General features: G+C 42.4%; 1 protein-coding gene across 1 annotated transcript in view; it reads right to left on the reverse strand.

Annotated features, from left to right (window-relative positions):
* Positions 1-1,029: 1,029 nt before the first annotated feature.
* klhl32 (kelch-like family member 32) overlaps positions 1,030-18,927 on the reverse strand; it is a 30,819-nt gene continuing 12,921 nt past the window's right edge. Inside the window, exons 4-10 of the mRNA XM_083990515.1 lie at positions 14,201-14,299; positions 11,221-11,436; positions 7,628-8,354; positions 7,381-7,439; positions 4,981-5,173; positions 2,670-2,764; positions 1,030-2,090 (exon numbers count right to left, since the gene is read on the reverse strand). Of these exons, the coding sequence (XP_083846641.1) occupies positions 1,929-2,090; positions 2,670-2,764; positions 4,981-5,173; positions 7,381-7,439; positions 7,628-8,354; positions 11,221-11,436; positions 14,201-14,299 (1,551 nt within the window). The 3' untranslated portion in view covers positions 1,030-1,928. The remainder of the gene's footprint in view (positions 2,091-2,669; positions 2,765-4,980; positions 5,174-7,380; positions 7,440-7,627; positions 8,355-11,220; positions 11,437-14,200; positions 14,300-18,927) is intronic.

Genomic DNA, 18,927 nt, shown 5'->3' on the forward strand with positions numbered 1-18,927 from the left:
GTGATAATTTATGCTGGAAAACAAAACTGCATGGATATCTGCAGCTGTGGTGATGTGTCCAGAGGCCTCATCTCTTACTTATCTGTATTTACCGAAATGTGAAGCTCTCAGTGTGAGAGCCTAATGTGCTCCAATCATGGACTACTAGTCTAACACGACCAGATTGTATATAATGTACATGTTGTAAAGGAAGAACATGTCGTTCTTCATTTGGACAGATGTATTAATAATGTAATAAATTGTGGCAGTAAATGTGAATGCGCTCTTACCAGTCAATATACCTTTTCATCTCAGTTCTATAGTAAGAGAAATGAGCAATGTGAGCATTGAAGTGAGAACAGACTATTTGTGCTTATTCCATAAGGTGCTGGATCTGTTTCTACTCACTTGGCACTCAGAATTACAGATTTGATGACAGTCGTGGGCGAACCCAAAGAGTTCAGTGGCAAAAAAAAAAAAAAAAAAAGTACAGGAGAGTACTGTTTGTTCCAATTCTCCCTCTCGCCTTTTCCAAGTCGCAGCAATCTCATGCAATCCGGCTTTAGTTTGCACCTAATCACATGAAGTCTCACTCCTGTCTCCCACAATCACCAAGTCCCATTTTCTGTCATTGCTAGTCATTTTCCAGCCTCATCAAACTGCAATGCATCCCTTCATCTGAGCAGCTGTCTGCTCCACTGCGTTCCTTCTCTCCAACAGTATCAGAGGTGGTTGGAGAATTCATATAGAAGGATAGCAGCAGAGGTGATGCTTCAAATTAGTGTTAAATTATCTATTGCTGCTAAATAATTCTCACAGAAAGCGAGTCACCTCCCCTCTTCTCCCGTGTTACAGCTGTTAAAATACCCATAAAATACATCCCAGAGCTATTTATGTATGTCTTTATTCTGAAAACTTTTGCATGTATTCTTTCAGACATTGTTTTGGACAGACGAGGGAAGTGCAGGGATCATGTTTTCACTCTTTTGCTCAGAGTATGTTTTTTGAAAATCAGCATAATGTAGTATTTAATCATATCATATACACACTTTGGAGGATATTCAGCAGATATCGTCTGAATAACGACAAATAACGACCAAACATTCATTTAAACAGTCTTAGGTCCTGAGCGTAATAAAAATCTCACACTTACACAGGTTGATGTCATACACACTGTTGCAAAAAATCGTTTTGTTTCTTTTTTTACCTTATTTGGACTAAATCAAACATTACACGGTCATTCACGCACCAATGAGCAATTGATCAGGCGATTGATAGTTGGTAAACCGATCGGTAATACAAGTACAAGTCAGTCAGTGAGAAAACGCGCTCTCTCTCTCAGGCTCTCTCCTTTAAATCTGGAAAAACATGTTCTACTCATGTTGTTTTCAAGCCATCTAAGTGATTATAGTGGTTTGATGGAGACATTATGTTGTTATTTTATCTATAAAAGCTCCTATAGCCCCATGATGTGTTAAAAAAAAAATGACTCGTGGACAATTAAGCAACTCAGCACTTCCCAACATATCAATTAATTGGTAATAAGATTGGCATTTTGTTCCTGTCTTCTTGGGGAATTATAATCCCTCTTGCGTTATTTTTTTCCTTAACTTGCTCATCTCGTCTTTTGCTGGACATCATGAATGGCATCTGCCTTTGGGGAAATACAACAGTAATACTGTTTTATTATGACAGCCGCCTGTGTCTGAGTTCCTAGAAGCTTGCAGAATAACATGGCTCTTGTAGATCAGGAAAATCATGTTATTACATTTGGGTCTCAGAGAAATCCCCGCGCGCTGATGTGACAGGTTCCAGATGATTACGATGATCGGGGTGCATTTTTGTCAGTCACATTTGCAGATAGTGACAGTCCGGCGTTGAGGAGCGGAGGCTCCTTCATCCTCTGATTATAAGTTCTTGCTTTGAGAAGTTTTGTTTGTCAGTGGTTTTTAAACAGCACCTATTCTGTGATGGGGTACTTGTAGAGTCTGTAGGTTTGGGCAGGTGAAGTAAGGAGCAGGGAGGAAACAAGCTGCTATTCCGTTGGAGGCGAATGGCAGCGTTGGCCCGTAGAAAACCTCCTCCTTCCCCTCCGAGCTCAGATCCAGCACCTGGAAAGAGGATGTTCAAACAGATCTCATCATAAACTCCTTAGATGTGAATATGACAGAATGGTTGCACTGTGGCAGTGTCAGTCTGTTCCAGGGTCAGAGTGAAATTAACAACTATTGGTTGGATGTTGGTTGTTTTCACACAGACTTGAAAAGAATACCACACATCTCTTACAGCTCGGTCTTCAAGCGCCCTCTAAGCCAACAATTCCTACAACAATCATTCTCACATTTACACTGTAGAGAAATAAGATTTAAATTGGCCGCACTTACATAACCTTTTTCTATCTCCACAGAACTTCACAATCATACAGTTCTGCTTTTTAAGGATAAAATGAGGCTAGTTGGGAATAAAAGACGTAGCTACCATTTCCCGAAACTGATTGACCCTTAACTCAATGTGTAGCAACAATACAAGATGTATGTTGTAATTAAAAGCAATGGAGATTGATTTTATAATTAGTGTAGCTGCTGTTTCACTCCACAGTCTGAGCAGCATGTGGATTCATATCCACATCTGATCACTCTTAAGTATCACAACTTTTTTTCCCCATAAATCCAAAAAGCCCAGTGTCTCACCTGAATGCACGCCAGAGGCTCGTTGGTCCAAATGGAGTACCCTCCGACCACATAGATCCTGTCATCATGGACCGCTATTCCCGACTCGTTTTGACCTGAGGAGGACAGAGCCGACACAATGCGTCACCGTGCCGAGCAGAGGGCATTCTGACAATATGACTTCCACGTCCCCCGAGAGGCAGAGAGGGAGATAAATGGAGAGAGATGGGGCAAGGGCGGGAGTGTGTGTGTGTGTGCAGTGTAAAGATTGAGCTCCCGTTCTCTTTCCTGTGACTTTGTCTCAAACTTTTACAGATAAAGTGGGAGAAAAGAAAACCGACAACAAATGAGGATTTTCACACAATAGGAGACAGATGAGACGGTGGGACGTGTGGGAGGAAAGTCACCTGAACTTTAAACTGTGTGATTCCTCATTAAACACTACAGCAGTTCACTTTAACACAAGTTAATGTGACCACATCCTACAGGACGGATACTCTGCAGAGCCTGTGCTCTACGTATTTCTAACACCCCCTCACAATCAGCAGGGAGGTATTACGGTATGTATAATGTTTTTATGTAATGAGAGGAGGATAGAGCTTCACTCCACCTATGTTCACGACTACATACTGTACATACTATAACACTGGAAATAAAGTGTGCTGTTTCCGTGATTGACATTAAAGAAACCAAGATAGCTATTTCTCTTTCACAGTTAAATCTCATGACTAAATAAGATACAACCAAAGTCAGAGTTTGACAAAGAAACATCCTCAGGTGTCATATATTAAGACCACCTAAACTGGATTTCAGTCCAATATTAATTCGATTTTTACTCTGGTTTTGCTTCTGCTCCATCATATCCTGCATCAGTGTGTTTCTGACTGAAACAGCTGCCTGCTGCATCAGAGGGAAAAAAAACAATCAACAAAAACAAAAGATATGGACCAGAAAATCAATATAATGAGCTTAAAGACACTGTGGCACTCTGCAGAGCTGAGGCGTTCAGTGACAACAACACCAAGGCCAAACAATCCTACACATCCTTTGTTCTGCGCTACAGGTGTACAATTTGTCTCATTGCTCTGTTGCACCCACTACTATTATTATTATTGTGTAATTCTGTTAATTGCATTTGGATCAGTACCAAATTATTCAGACTCATAGATGTCAACATAATGCATAAAGATCTATCTACATGGAAATGTGAAAAATTACAGTAGGCCATTTGATCCTTAAACCAAAATATAATGTGCTCCTCTCTGTGGTCCAAACCTCCTACAAAGTTTGGCGTAAATATATCATTCTCTCTTCTTAATCTGCTTCATGCCGACAAACAAAGAGACTTACAAACAGACCAATGTAAACATAACCTCCTTGGTGGAGGTAATAATCCTCTGTAGGTCCGTCATTACATGCAAAAGGAGGGTTTTAGGAGATGTGATTATTTACCATCTCACCGAGTGATGTAAAACGTGATACGGCTTTATGTGGGTTTTATCTGGGTTTACATGTGGAACTATTTCTTGGTGCAGCTGCCAGACAACCAGCTTGGGCAGATTTTGTGACATTTGACCAGAGCCAGACTGTCTCGCCTGTTTACAGGGTTTATGCTAAGTTATTTGTCTACAACTCCATTGCCTTCAGGGCGCCGTTATGTCCTACCTATGGGTGAAATAAACCACTTCTCCAAATCATTCATCCCCTCTGCACTCACACTTTTACTGTAAACTCTATAGGGTTTTATTCGTTTTCTTTTATTTCTTAATTATCTGAAGCAATTAAAATTTTTATAACACAGTATGCTATCATAGATTCTGAATGAATGAATGAATATTTATTTCCGTGTCATGTCACCATTGTGGCCCATCCCATATGGGATTACAAGACACATTTACTGACAAATCAAAAACTAGACAGTCCTTCCTGTTGGTATTACCCACCGCACAAGTGCAACACATAATTTCAGTACTCATCTGTATCGCTCTTCGTCTCATTGCCCAGGCCTTTTTAAGAAATAAAGAAAATGCTAATTTTTCAACTGAAAAAGATGTTTTAGCTTCTCAGCATCGTCCAACCACACAAATTTGTTATTTGGATCTACCTTACTAAACACTTTTTGTCTTATGATGTCATAGAAAGGACAGTATAACACAAAATGAATTTCATTCTCCACCTCTTGGATGTCACACAAAGTAATATCGTCTTCTGCTATATTGAATTGAATTGAATTGAATTGAACACAAACATGAGAGTGGTATCAAACCATTATGTTTCTACTCTGGTGTGTTCTGTATGATCAACATGTGTGTGTTGTCCTGACTGTGCCCACCAGTGAGGAGGCTGAAGGAGCAGCGAGTCCACTGGTCCAGGTCCATGTTGTAAGAGTCGATGTGGCGGACCAGGATGCGGTCGTTGTTGTAGTCCAGGTCGTTACCGCCCAGCACGTAGAGCTGCCTCCTCACCGCCGCCATGACGTGGTAAACTCGCCTCTGCAGCATGGGACTGCGGGCCAACCACTGGTCCTGAAGAGAGGGGGGGTGGAGGTAGTTAAAGCAGATGGAAGAGAAGAAAGAGGGAGGTGAGGTGTAGTACGAAGAGTGAGGGGGGGAGGGAGGGAGAAACAGAGAGGGTGGAGAGGGAAGGAGGATGAATAAGAAGATTAATATTTAAGCATATCCATGCATGGGTAATTGATGTATGCTCAGTGCTAGATAAATAACGTGACACTAGAGCTCTGGTTTGTACTAATGACTTCCCTCCCTATTTCTAATCATATGTTTCAGCCACTCCATTTTACACCAAGGATCCCTGCTCATTTCACTAAGTGTGTTGTAGCTTATTTTGTGTCAGTGTGTGAGTGTGTGTGTGTGTGTGTGAGTACTTGATTGAGGCAGAGAATGAAAGTGTGTGTGTGTGTGTGTGTGTCTGTGTCTGCTGGGAGCTGACGGGTGGCCATCTGTTGAGGGTAGAGTGGGTGGGGGGTTGCTGTTGCTCTGGCAGGTGAATGTAGATTCATGGTGAATACAAATGAGACTCTCTCCCTCCCTCTTTCATTCGCTTCTTCGCTCCCTCGCTTCCACGTCGACATGTACAAACACAGACCCATATGGATATGCACCTTACACTTATACACACTGCATGCATACCTCCATACCATATACAGTATACAGCCTCACCTACATCCAGGCCTCAATAACAGCTGGCTCTCACACACATACAGAAACATACACATACTAACATTCTCTAACTCTGTAGTGTAGCTGTGTGTGTGTGTTTGCAAATACAGAAATTACATCCAATAAACATGTATCCAAATTCCAAGTGTACCAAAACAGATTTAGTTTTCTGTATTCAGCATATAAGGGCGTATAGTGGAAACACTGGGCTGGATTTACATTAAGGACCAGTACGACCAGTAAGCATGATTAAACTGCAACTTACTGCTGATTATTTTTTATAAAGTGAGCTGCAGAGTTTCAAACAGATTTAAGTAGTTTTCCTATTTTTCCCGGGTGCCTTTGGTTTTCACTTAATTTCCATATGGTGTGAAAATCAATTAGCAGACTCTTGACTCTTGCCTGTTGTGTACTGTAATCCCTCACAGTAAACATAAGGTCCGCATTAATGTTCTGCAAAAAGCCACCGTTGTTACACTGATGTGGTGTAAGTGCAGATTTTGTTTTTTTTGTTGTTGTTGTTTTCAAAAAGTGTGCTCTGCGTGAACTCACAACAGTAACACAACTCTGAGGGGGGGGGGGGGGGAATCAATGCAGACTTCACATTAAATGTAAACTCTCAGGTGTGTTCCTATAGGTCAATACCGTGCGTGGATAGAGTCTGGGCAACCTCTGTCCTTTAAACAGAAACTACACCCCCAATGTCATGATGCTACTGTGCAGCACAAAATGCAGGTGGAGAGAAAAGGCAGTGGGAGAAACAGCTGCACTTAAACAATTGAGAGGGGAATTTATTATCAGGCTCATGTGTTTTCACTAGCAGCTTTTATCATTAGTCACAAGCTCTGACACTGAGAAGTTGTAATAATTTGTCCCTTAGGTTTTAACCCTTCATGTACAGAACTGGATGCAACCCAAACATCAGTATTCCCCCGTCCCAGACACCTTTACCAATATAAACCCACTTCTTGCTGCTTTATCTGTGCTTCAACTGTGCTGTGTGCTATTTGGAGTTGGCCTGGTATAGCGTATGGTGAATATGGTGATTTTTTTTTATTTTTTTTTAGCTGAAAACAGCTGCTATGCTGCTGCTGGAAACAGTGAGGGCAGTTAGAGTGAAGCAGAACAGAGACAAACCAATGTATTAACACACACTGAGAGATGAGGGAGGCGTAGAAACCGATGATGATGATTCTCTGTGCCGATAAACATCTCTCTCACGTTGCATAGAGTACTTCGATCCCTTGTTATTATGGAATTGCTGGTACTAGCAGCTTTGAAAATATAAAACTAGGGGGTGTCTTGTGAGGCAGTGAGAGAAGGCAGCCCATATGCAGCGGCTACAGTCGGCCCCGGTTCGAATCCTGCATCAGGCGGCCCTTTACTGCATGTCATTCCCCCTCTCTCTGCCTCCCCATTTCCTGTCTCTCTCAACTATCCCGTCAATTAAAGGCAACCCCCCCCCCCCAAAATATACTTAAAAATATATAAAACTAGTAAAGTAGACTACAAGTGTGTTTGACTTGTGTAAGTCGTCATCACTGCACATTTACCTGTTCTGGATCGTACACCATTAGTCGATTCTGGTACTGAGCTGTGTTTGTCACCCCACCTGAAACACAAAGGAACTCTTTTATCAAAGAGAGAAAGATAACGGTAGAAATATGAATGAAGCAGAATGAGTCTGAGTTAAATGCCAAGAGTGTGTGTGCAGGTGTGTGTAGAATTAAGGTGAAAGTAAAACCTGTGAAAGGAAGAGTACTGTATGATCTGGAGTCCTTCCTCCCCATCACTGTTTACCTGAGATCCAGAGCAGGTTGTCGGCCACACAGCCGGCGTGGCAGGACAGTGAGCGGTCAAAAGGCTGGACAAACATCCATTTGTTCTTCTTGGGGCAGTAACGCTCCACAGAGGGCAGCACCTGCCTCAGCTCGTTCCTGCCCCCCACCGCGTACAGGTACTGTCCCAGAACGCCCAGGACAAAGTGTTCTCTGCAGGCCTTCATGGGGGCTATCTCAGTCCACCTGTTGCCCCTGGGGTCGTACCTACAGGCAGTCCTTACGGCACACGTCCGACCGGTCGCATGCTCCACTTCGCCACCCACAACAAATAGAAAGTTCCCCATGACAGCCACACAGTGGTGGCTGCGCCCGGTGGGCATGGGCGCCAACTCGCTCCAGTTCGACCCACCAGCCACGCGTACGTGGTCCTGAGCCGCTGGGTTGAAGTAGCGCAGCTCCCTGACCCTGCTCACCTCCCGCTTCCGCCCCCCGGCTATGTAGAGGGTGAGGGACTGGAAGCGAGGCCTGGTGCGGGCCGACTGGCGAAGAGGCTGGGCAAAGGTGGCGTGGTGATAGTCCAGGGCCTCGTCCACCAGGGCGGCAGCTGTAGGACTGGACTGGACCAGGGGGTGGCTGTTGGCAAGGTGGTGCAGGGTGGGGACGTCCATCAGGCTGTAGCGGACATGCTGCAGAAGATCCTCTGTGTACTGGTAGCGACAGTCATGTTCCAACCACAGAACGACCAACTGGAGGCAGAGGGACAGAGGAAGACGAGTTATGGAGAAGCAGCTTTGCAAAGAAGCATAAATGCAAAATTTAAATTAGATATTTGTTTGCTATGCCAAAATAATGCTTCCCTCAAACTACAGTTTAAATTGGAGCACCCCATTGGGAATTATTGGTAGCCTACTTTACCTTTTTTATGGATTATTGTTAAAAATTAGTTATTTTCTGTTATTTTTACCATGTTAAGATGGGGAATTGGAGTTTTTGTAGTCACATGAGGAGTCCAAAGTAAGGGGGAGGACCTTGTCTTGTTTAAAACATGCAATAAAATCAAGTCATCACAATCATTTTCATAAAGTCCCTTAAGAAGAGAATGGAAATTAGAAAACAGTTTGGATACAGCAAGACAAGGGGTTAAGAAAAGAGTAGAGGAGGAGGATGTTAATGGGAAAAAAAGAAAAAGAAAGAAGGGCAACTTGGAGTCACTGTGAGGAGAAGGGAAGGTTAGAGGAACGAGTGAGAAGATGAGAAAAGCAGAAAACAAGGAAGGAAAAGCAAAGCAGGATATCTGAGAAAAGAAAAAAAAACAAGTGAAGGACTGCTAATCATAATTGTTTTTCTAGACGCCTACAGGCTATTATGGCAAGGCTGAGGCAAACCACCGCTGCATCCAGCACACACACAAAAGCATTTATTAATCAGTAGCATTCAATATACAGACTGTAAATATCCACAGGCACACTGCTTTGTTTAATGCAGGCACCAAAAAAAAAAAAAAAAACTGGGTTCCAGAGAAGGGATTTAATTGAACTTGAGAGCAGCGCAAGGTTATTTAGATACAATGAGGTGTGTGGATGTGGGCGAGATGACTGGAGATCACTGATGCCATTATGAGGAAAAGATTTATTATTATTTTTAAATAATTGAAGCAGAGACTTTGGAGAATGTAGAGCTGCAGAGTAAAGGTGAGTTTTGGGGGCAAAGGTGACAGAGAGAGAGAGGTAACAAAGGCGATGGTGGATGAATTAGACAAACCCAGGACATGAATTCGCTGTATTACAGAACACACAATGTGTACATTATCTTATCTTTCCAGGCCTTCCTTGATTTCCCCCTTCAATCCACTGTACATTTGTGAATATTCAACAAACAAGCGAGTGGAGATTGTCTTTCTGTGGTATCTGTGCCACTCTCCTGTCTCTTCCTCCCTTTCTCAATCGCTCACCCCACCTCTCTCCTCATAGCTCTGAAGTGACTGTGTATGTGTGTGTGTGTGTCTGAGTGTGTGTGTGTGTGTGTGTGTGTGTGTGTGTGTGTGTGTGTGTGTGTGTGTGTGTGTGTGTGTGTGTGTGTGTGTGTGTGTGTGTGTGTGTGTGCGTGTGTGTGCATGTGTGTGCGCACTATGGCAGCTGACTGTGAAGGTCACGCTGCATCACACAACTTCCTCAGGGCACAGAATAAATCAACTCCTTCTCCCTGCTTCCCCTCTGTACTGAAAGAGAAAGTGGGAGAGTGTGTGTGCGTGTGTGTGTGTGAAAAGGAGAGAGTGAGGGAAAAAGATAGTGAGGGAGAGAGAGAGGTGAAGGGAAGGAGGGGAGGGGGGGGGGCTACAGAAAGGCAGAGCAAAGGATGGCAAGAAAGAAGAAGAGAGAGGAGAAGGGGAGAGGGGGGGGAAACAAAGCCAGAGAAAATGTGATTTCCAGAGCGTGAGAGACTCTAAGAAAACTCTGAGTGACAATGATTGACGGCCAAGCTATATCTGTCCGGTATTGGTGTGTGCCGTCCTCCCCGCACCTCCTCACCCCCCCACCACACACACTCTTTCGAACGACGGCCCCCGCTTGCCGTTCGCTTCCGTCTGATGCCCAAATTAACCTTCTGGGCGAAGTGAAGGAGGCCCAAAGCAGCCTAATCAGAGGCTGATTATGGCGGCGGCGGCTGGCTAAAGGGTCAGGGTAATTGTGCCATCAGAGGCCTGATTGTTTTCAATCAGACGGGCGGCCGAGTGACAGCTGGGGGATTGGGGCCCTGATGGAGCCGCGGTGGGCCTAATCAGAGAAGAGAAGGGGAGAAAGACAGAGGGAGAGAGAGAGAGGGGTCTGGCGGCTGGCGGTGGTGGTGGTGGTGGTGGTGGGGAGGAGGAGGAGGAGGAGGAGGAGGAGGAGGGGGGGAGGCTGATTGGTGCAAATGAACAGTCAAAACGGCAAGTCCCCACCCTGCACTGCCGCCGCTAACTCCACTATCCCGGCAGTTCATCATGCATGCACACACACACAAACACACACATGCACACACACACACACACTGCAAAAACTCAAAATCTTTCCAAGAATATTTGTCTTATTTCTTGTCAAAATGTCTAATTTCTACTCAAAACTAATCTCTTTCCACTTAAAATAAGACTCATCACCTAATAATGATCTTGTTTTTAGATCATTTTCACTTTTCGCTTGAAATAAGTAGAAAAATCTGCCAGTGAAAGCTAGTTTTTTGTGCTTGTAATAAGAAAGAAAAACTTGCTCCACTATCAAATTTTTCTGCATATTTCAAGTGCAAATATGCTTGAAAAGACGTAAAAAGTGTCTAAAAACAAGCTACTTTGAAGTATAATGAGATCTGTTTTGACTAGAAATAAGACAAATATTCTTGGTAAGAGTTTGAGTTTTGTAGGCTACACTGGTGTGGATGTATAGACTGGCTGTCCGTCAAACGCATGCGCACACAGTGAGTCCCTCCTTTTGCATACTGTCATTAAAATATACAAACAGTACATGATGTACAGATGGCAGTGTTTAGTTTGTTGTTTATCAGGCTGTGTTAGTTTTGTATTATGTCAGGCAGAAACACACACAAACACACACACATACACACATGCAGGTCCAGTACCTTCCATATCTCCTCCTCGCTCAGGGAGGTGAGGCGGTCGCTCTTCAGCACCTCCCTGAGGAGGCGGTAGGGCAGCTGCAGGGCCTCATCCTGCCGGCTCTGGCTCAGCTCAGACAGATGCTCCACCAGGAAGCCCACCACGGCATCCTCTAAGGCGGGGAGGTGGAACAGGTCGGCCACGCGGTACAGCTCCAGGTAGTTTACACTGCTCAGCTCCTGCAGGGCAACAACACAGATAAACATACAGATGAATGCACGTATACTCTCCCCCCCCCCCATTTGCATAAGTTGAAAGGATTCACAGACAGCTGTCAGAACACATGAAATACACCATGGTAACTAATGAAGATGCGTTCGCCTGGCAATCAAGGGAACACACCTACCCTGAATCCCCCCCATTAAGAAAATGTGTGCAACTGTAACAGCTACGACTCTCGCTGGTTTCTTTCAATTTTGAATGATGTAGACTAATTTCCATGAGTTAGACCTTGGATGAGAGCAAATTGTTTCATGGTTTGATTTCAAACGTTTTTATTCAAAGGTAAATTTCTTCTCAAACTGTAAACAATGATCATCTAAATGCTGCAGATTTCCTGTGAGGCACCTTTAGACAAACCCTCACCTCAGCACCTCGATAATACTCCACAATTAGTAACATTCATGTAGCATTTATTAAAACTGTGGTTTTGTTCATTTTATTCAAAAGAGATAGTCTTATCCATCATCTTATCCTCATCCCCCTACATACAGTATATATTTCATAGAGTATGTACCAAGTACAAGTATATATTTCAGGGTCAGATACTAAATGTGGAGACAGAGAACAGGCACAAAAAAGAAAAAGAAAAAAACCTGATAATGTGACTGGTGGAATAAGACTGCCATCTTCTGGTTGTACTTCAGCACAGACAGTACAAACATGCAACAACATGTACATTCCCCTCTACCACTGTTCACCCTATAATAAAATAACATCTTAATGGATTAATTTCCCACTGAAACTCACAACTTCTCAATTCTGCAGTGCTTTGTTGTGAATTTTATGTTTTAAAAAACAAATGAGATTAGAAAAATGATTGTACAAAAATGTTTCATTAGATCAGTTGCAGGTGAAGGACTTATTGCGCTACACACAGCAAGTGTACCGATCAATTATTCAATATTCAATTAACTGACTCCTGCACATCAGCATCCATCATATCGGAGCTGGGTGATGCTGACCGGTTGATACGTCTCATTTTAAATCAGCTGGAGCAGTGTGTGTATTGGGAAATCAATGTTATTGGTTTGGCTTCTCTATTATCTACTCCAGCTAAACAGCAAATATAACAGTCAGCTGATATGACTTGTGATGAGCACACACACACACAGACACACACACGCACACATGTTAATCAAGTAAAGAGACGACCACACAGAAAACTCATGACTTATTCAGGAGGATATTCACTACAGATCGACAGAGACGAGGCCTCGGCAACCACCAGGTGGCAGATTAGAGCAGAGTTTATCACTGTGATGTAACTGTGAAGACTCTAATGGCAAAATACAATATATGAAGATTACAGTATGGTTGTGCAGGGATTTACGGATACAGTAATCAGATAAATAATCCATACAATTACTACTGCGGGGCGTGTGTGTGAATGTAATGAGGTTCTTCTCCTAAAACCACACGTATTCCACTCAAACATATAGCCTACAAATGGATGAACGTGTCATTGTTAAATCTGACTTTTGCAGCTCCTCCCTCATCTTGTCAACCACTCAAAGCTGCTTCACTTCACAAACCACATTCATCCATTCACACACTCACACACTGGGTTCAGTATCTTGGCCAAGGACGCACGACTTCTTAAAGATTGAACCACCGGTCCGTCCTCTGACTCGTGGACGAGCTGCTGTCCCTCCTGAGCTGCAGCCTGAGTGTAGGAAAACGCCTCTGAGTGACCTGCTATTATGTCTTCACCTCCAGCAGCTACATGGCTGTATACCCTGAGGACAGAGGGCTGACTCTGCCTCTGCCTCCGCTCCAACAGACCCATCTTGGTCTCTCAGTGGCAACACAGTGGCCTAGTTCTCAAAAAGAGCTCTGGCACCTTAGCTGACAAGTCTCCATCCGTGCTGAAGTGTCCTTGAGCAGACAACACACTGAATCTGGCTCGAGGGAACTCTAACATGTTCTCTGACTGTCTCTGACCTGTAACTTCCCCCTGCAGACGAGGACACACATCAGACCATTAATTACAGATTGCTGTAGATGCAGACCAATTAATTAAATGCATATCAATTAATTAATACATTTCACACTGCATCTAATATTTCTGATATAGATATCCAGCTACCTCCAGGCCTGGCTTCATGTTCACAGTGCTTTCAATCCTTTTGAGCATCTCAACACACGAAAGCTAAAAATGTGGAACTATTCTTTAATTGATGTTTCTGTTGCTGTCAGGCGTTGTTTTCTAATTTTCTTTTACAGAAATTAGAATTGCACTAATTGCACTAATCCTCAAGCTACACAAGTGATGAATGATGCGGTTTTAACATAGCTGACAGCCACTCACCTCCTTGTTTCTTTATTTTTACTCCTTTTCTATTGAGAACATGAATAGGCCATGTTAAATTACTCAGACAGGATCAATGTATTCACCACAAAGACTGGCTCCATGCTGCTCTAGTGTTGAAACAAAGGAGAATACCTATTGGTTTTTAGTGCACTTTAATAAATGTGTGAAATAAGTTGTTATATAAAGGCTTTCACACTTTCACTTAAGTGGCCCATTTGTAAATGTCTTTGCTATAGTCCCCAGGTCAACTGTTACTGAGTATAATACACCGCTCAAAACCCACTGATATTATGGGATTCTTATTCATGTAATGGGAACCATGTAGTGTGAAGTGGTTATTCCTTTGATTTCCTCTTCTCCAGCTCACATACAGGGACGGCTGCATCATGTGTGTGTGTGTGTGTGTGTACCTGGATGAGGTAGTGGGAGCAGAGGCTGAGGAGCTCCAGCAGCTGAAGGTGGCTGCCTGCAGACAGGACGTCCTGGATCACCGCCGGCTCCAGCAGAATCTGGGTAGAGGAGACAAACAAATATATTCATTTTAATTGACTTTTTCCTGACTTTTACAGTAATTGGAACTAAATTGTTTTCAGAAATACTGATTTTCAAAGCCTTTTAGTGTTTGTCTTTTGGAAATTATTCAATTTATTACTATATTTGATCATGTTTTGGAATTTTAATTAAGTTAAAGCATCACATCACTTTGCATGTATGTTCAGCTACCGTGAATCCTGTGCATATCTCCATTAGGGCTCTATCACATCCAGTCTACCTTTTATATTTTATCCAGTTAAACCTTCTACTTCCTGTTTTTTCACAGGCAGTTGTTGAAAATTATGCATTTTTTCATTGTTCAGTGTGTCATTGTTTACAGAACCAGGTAATAGCAGGTTTGGCCCCAAGCAGGCACTGTTGTGTCACAGATCACAGACACAAGAATGAATATCTGCATGTTATGCTGCATTTTTGTTTTGATATTGAGGAGTTTTGAGGACAGTATAATTTTCTACTAAGTGATGAACCAGATAATTCAGACAAAAGATTGAATAATGACTATGACAATGCCGACTCAGAGGACAAGGGCGAAAGCAGTGGACAAAACCTTCCTGCAATAACCGTTAACAGCGTGTGATTAAGGAGCTGACAGATTTGTGTTTGTCACTGAGCAGTTAGAGCAGCCGAGGTGAACACGGCTCCATATGCAGCTTAGCAACAGTTCAGTCAGGATGACCTCCTAAATCACAGGCATTGACTGAAATATGTGAACATTAAGCACATTCAGCTGTGTATGAAAGTGAATAATAGTGAATAATCATGTTTTTAATGATCAGTCATTATCAACAACATATCTAGTGTATTTTTTTTATTTGTTGGGCTTATGGTTCATTTTATTTTAGTTCAGAATTAGGAAGAATTCTGTCTATATTCTGGGTTATTTAAAAAAAACAAAAAAAAAACATGTTTCAATAGAGATGGTGAATGAAAGAGCAGACCGCAAACCAAATACTACTCCATTAATGCGCTTGAGCTTCGTCATTATCATCCACTCAGCAAAGCAACATATTCCCATAATTATTACAGCATCGATTCTGGCAAAATGCTTCCTGTTGATCTGAATGAACAGCAGCTCAAATTATCTGCTGAAAGCTTCCTTCTGTTTCCTCCATACTATTCACATATGCCACGTAAAGCTCTGTAACAAAGCCAAGCGGTGATAGATAATAGGAATTATTCAGCGGGTAGGACTGTCATTTTTGAGTGAACATACAAATAGGACCACATGGACTTAAATATTCTATTAATCAGTTCAGTAATAATAACCCAATAAGAATAGACATGCGTCATGTAACCTCTTACACAGAGGACTCACCTACTCCACATGAAACTCAGTTTGGTTTTAAAAGGAAGGAACAAACCTTTGATAATCCATTTAGCGGTCTGCCCTACATATCCACGGAGCTGTGACTGCATCAGTGGTGAAAGTGAGAAAAATGACTTTGATATACTCAATATACATGATCTTTGACAAACTGAGGAAGCAGCTTGTGTTTTTCGTCTCAGTGGAACAGATTTGAATACGAACGTCTTTCAGTGCATGTTTGTCCATTTATTGGTGTAAAAAGCTTTTGCGCTGATTATATTTCCTGCATAAACCCACCGTCGACCACTTTAGCATTCATGTAAACAGTCCATTTGAAATCATCGGCCAATTTGTTTCCAACGATGAAATATTTTACATTGAACTACACCCACTTAGAATAATTTCTAAGTGAGATTTGCTGACTGGTCTTTTTTTCTCTCTCTCTCTGCAATTAGCTGCATGTGCACATTCCCATTTATCACAGTGTTTGTTTCCTGCAAGGCATGGGCAGGCGTCCAGTTAACCAGCAGCACAATCTATGGACTTCAGTAAGTAAGCTCTACATAGTAAGATCGAAAGCATTGACTGTGTTTCTGCCTTCAGGATGCACTGGACAATAGAAATACTGATCAGCTATCAGATCAAATTACCTAACTTAAGGAGGAAAACTCTAATTTGTGGTCCTAATTCAAGGGACATATTGTAAAACCTTAGGTGTCAATGTCTTGTGTGATTATAAAGCAGATGTTAATGCTGTGAAACTATCAAGGTGTGCAATCCACAGAAAAACGCACACAACTTGTGTTCAAAAAGAGTTGTGAAATAAACTATCAAGACTTCTCTGTGATGTCACAACAAAAAGTTCAACCACCCAAAGCATGGTCTATTAGAGGATTAGAGCTCAAAACTCAGAACGTCTCTTGTGATTGGCTCACCCACCTGTTGAGATGCAGAGAGCCCTTTAAACTACACAGAGATGTTTTATATGTATTCTTATTAAAATTTCATTTCATTTCATTTCATTTTTTGATTTAATCCATTCATGGTTTACATACTTCACTTGGTTGCACATATTACATAATGTACACATAGTCACCATAAATGAAAAGGAGCAGGATGAAGAAAAACGTATAGTACCTGCCCCTCTCTATTTTTTATAATTGCATTGGCTAACAACAATAAAGTGTTAAATTGTAAGACCTGAGACACCCTCTAGGTTAGTTCAGGCCATGGGTACATGTGACCAAAAACAACAAAACCTTTTTCCTTTTCGTCATCAGCATCATGGCGGAAAGCAGCAGCAGCAACCCAAAATAATAATTGTAATAACATTAAGTGAATTCGCCTCGTGCCTTGCTCTCCCGTCCACTCCAGAGGCCCACTACAGTGAGAGCACTTCACCCTAACACAGCACAAGTCAGTTTTATAACACTGTGGCTGGTTCGGTGTGGGAGTACAGTCAGCTCTTGTGTAAACCAACATTTATCGTGCTTGCCACTTGCGAGCTTTTTACCTGGAGGAGAAGACAAAATGAAAGGAGCTGTTCTGCTTGTGTGGCAGAATATAAATGTCTTCTGACCTAGTATGTACGTAGGCTTTCACTCTTCACTGTTTTCGTTGAGGAAAAATATTTATAGTGTGAGAAATTGTATGTCCGGGGGGTGGCAATAAAAATGAAACACAGCAGGATTTTCAGTGTTTAATTGATTGAGATCTCTGCTGTGGTCCTGGCATGCAGTAAAAAAATTCAATGATTCAGTTACTGACTGAGTTCCAGTCTGAGAGCGTCCTGTGGCAGTATGTTTCCTCACTCACCCTGCTGGCCTATGACATGTGGCTGAAGGATTTTTAGTAGGTCATTATTTACGGTGTGGGGATAAGCATATTGCCCTCATCTCATCTGCTATCATCTCCGCTGGGCGGACAGGAGCTGGGCCAACCAAAGCAGGGCGGCTTTCAAGCCTGCTGTTGACCTACTTACACTGCCTAACCGATTTACTCTTTGCTCATTTCCACAGTGGAAATAAAATTAGGAGTAATTACAAAGTTCCTGGCCTCTCAGTACACGGCATAATCCACTAGGCTGCTTATTGGACCGGGCATTGCTGGCACTAAAAAGGTCAAGGGAGTTATTAGAAATGATCACACACTTACTCTTTGTTGATGGGGGGCTAAGAAGGCAAGAGCAGTGACCTCACTCTTATGACAGTTGCTGCTTTAGGTGATAAATAACATAGGCAACTGTGCTCTCCATGTCTCCTTTCTTGAAATTATCCCTGTTTCCTATTTACGTCCCAGAGAAATGTTTAAAAAAGTGTGACCACAGCAGACCAGTTTATCAAATCTGATACAGCATCTGCACGCTTCTAAAACACAGTGTTCAAAGGCATGCTGCGGTAGAGGCTTATGCTGAGATTAAAGTGGTAATCTGCAAAATCCATGTTTTGATTTATTTTGGTGACATATTTGGAAGTGTTGAAAGGTAACTAAGTGCATCTAAATACTTACTGTACTTGAGTATTTCATTTTTTTTGCCGTTCCATACTTATACTTAATATTTTAGAGTGACTTTTTTACTCTTCTTGAAACAGCTGTGGTCGCTCTTTGCTTACAAATATAGTTTTTACATTTGAAATATGATGCTGTAGATTACACATCCCAACACTAAACAGATAGGTGACAAATTAAAGGAAAAATCTGACAAATTTGTGGAGAGCATTTTAATCCCTTGTCCCATGTCACACATACTGAAATGATGTCCCACATTTTGATTAGCTCTATTGGTTTGTTTGCTTTTTTTTTTTTAATTAGCGCCTTTAAAAAATGCTCCTGCATGCTTTTGATTACCAAGGTACATGAGCGGCATCATCATGTCAATCAATCAGCACACACAGATGAAGAGCAGGTTAGGCTGCCACTCTCTTCCTTTGTCCCTCCTTGCTGTTTTTGGAAGGGTAGGGGTTAGGGATACTCACCGAGAGTTTTTTTTGTCTTCGCTGCCAGACTGCCTCCTCTACACTCTCACATTTTTATTTATTTATTGCTGAACTAGTGCCAGAGGGCTAGAGCTCCAAACGATGATCTCTACCTAAGAAATAGGTATCGCATGGCCAAGCCTAAGGCCACCTGTCTCCAGCTCTCTGAGGAAGACTGGGAGCTGCTGCTACGACCCGGCTCGGTTTGGAATGGGGAAGGCGGGAAATAACATAACAACACCCAGGTGTAATTAGGTTGAATAAAGAGAAAATTCGTTCAGTGGCAATCATAAAGGTACAG

This window comes from Trachurus trachurus (genome assembly GCF_905171665.1).
Source record: "Trachurus trachurus genome assembly, chromosome: 16".
Classification (NCBI taxonomy): Eukaryota; Metazoa; Chordata; class Actinopteri; order Carangiformes; family Carangidae; genus Trachurus; species Trachurus trachurus.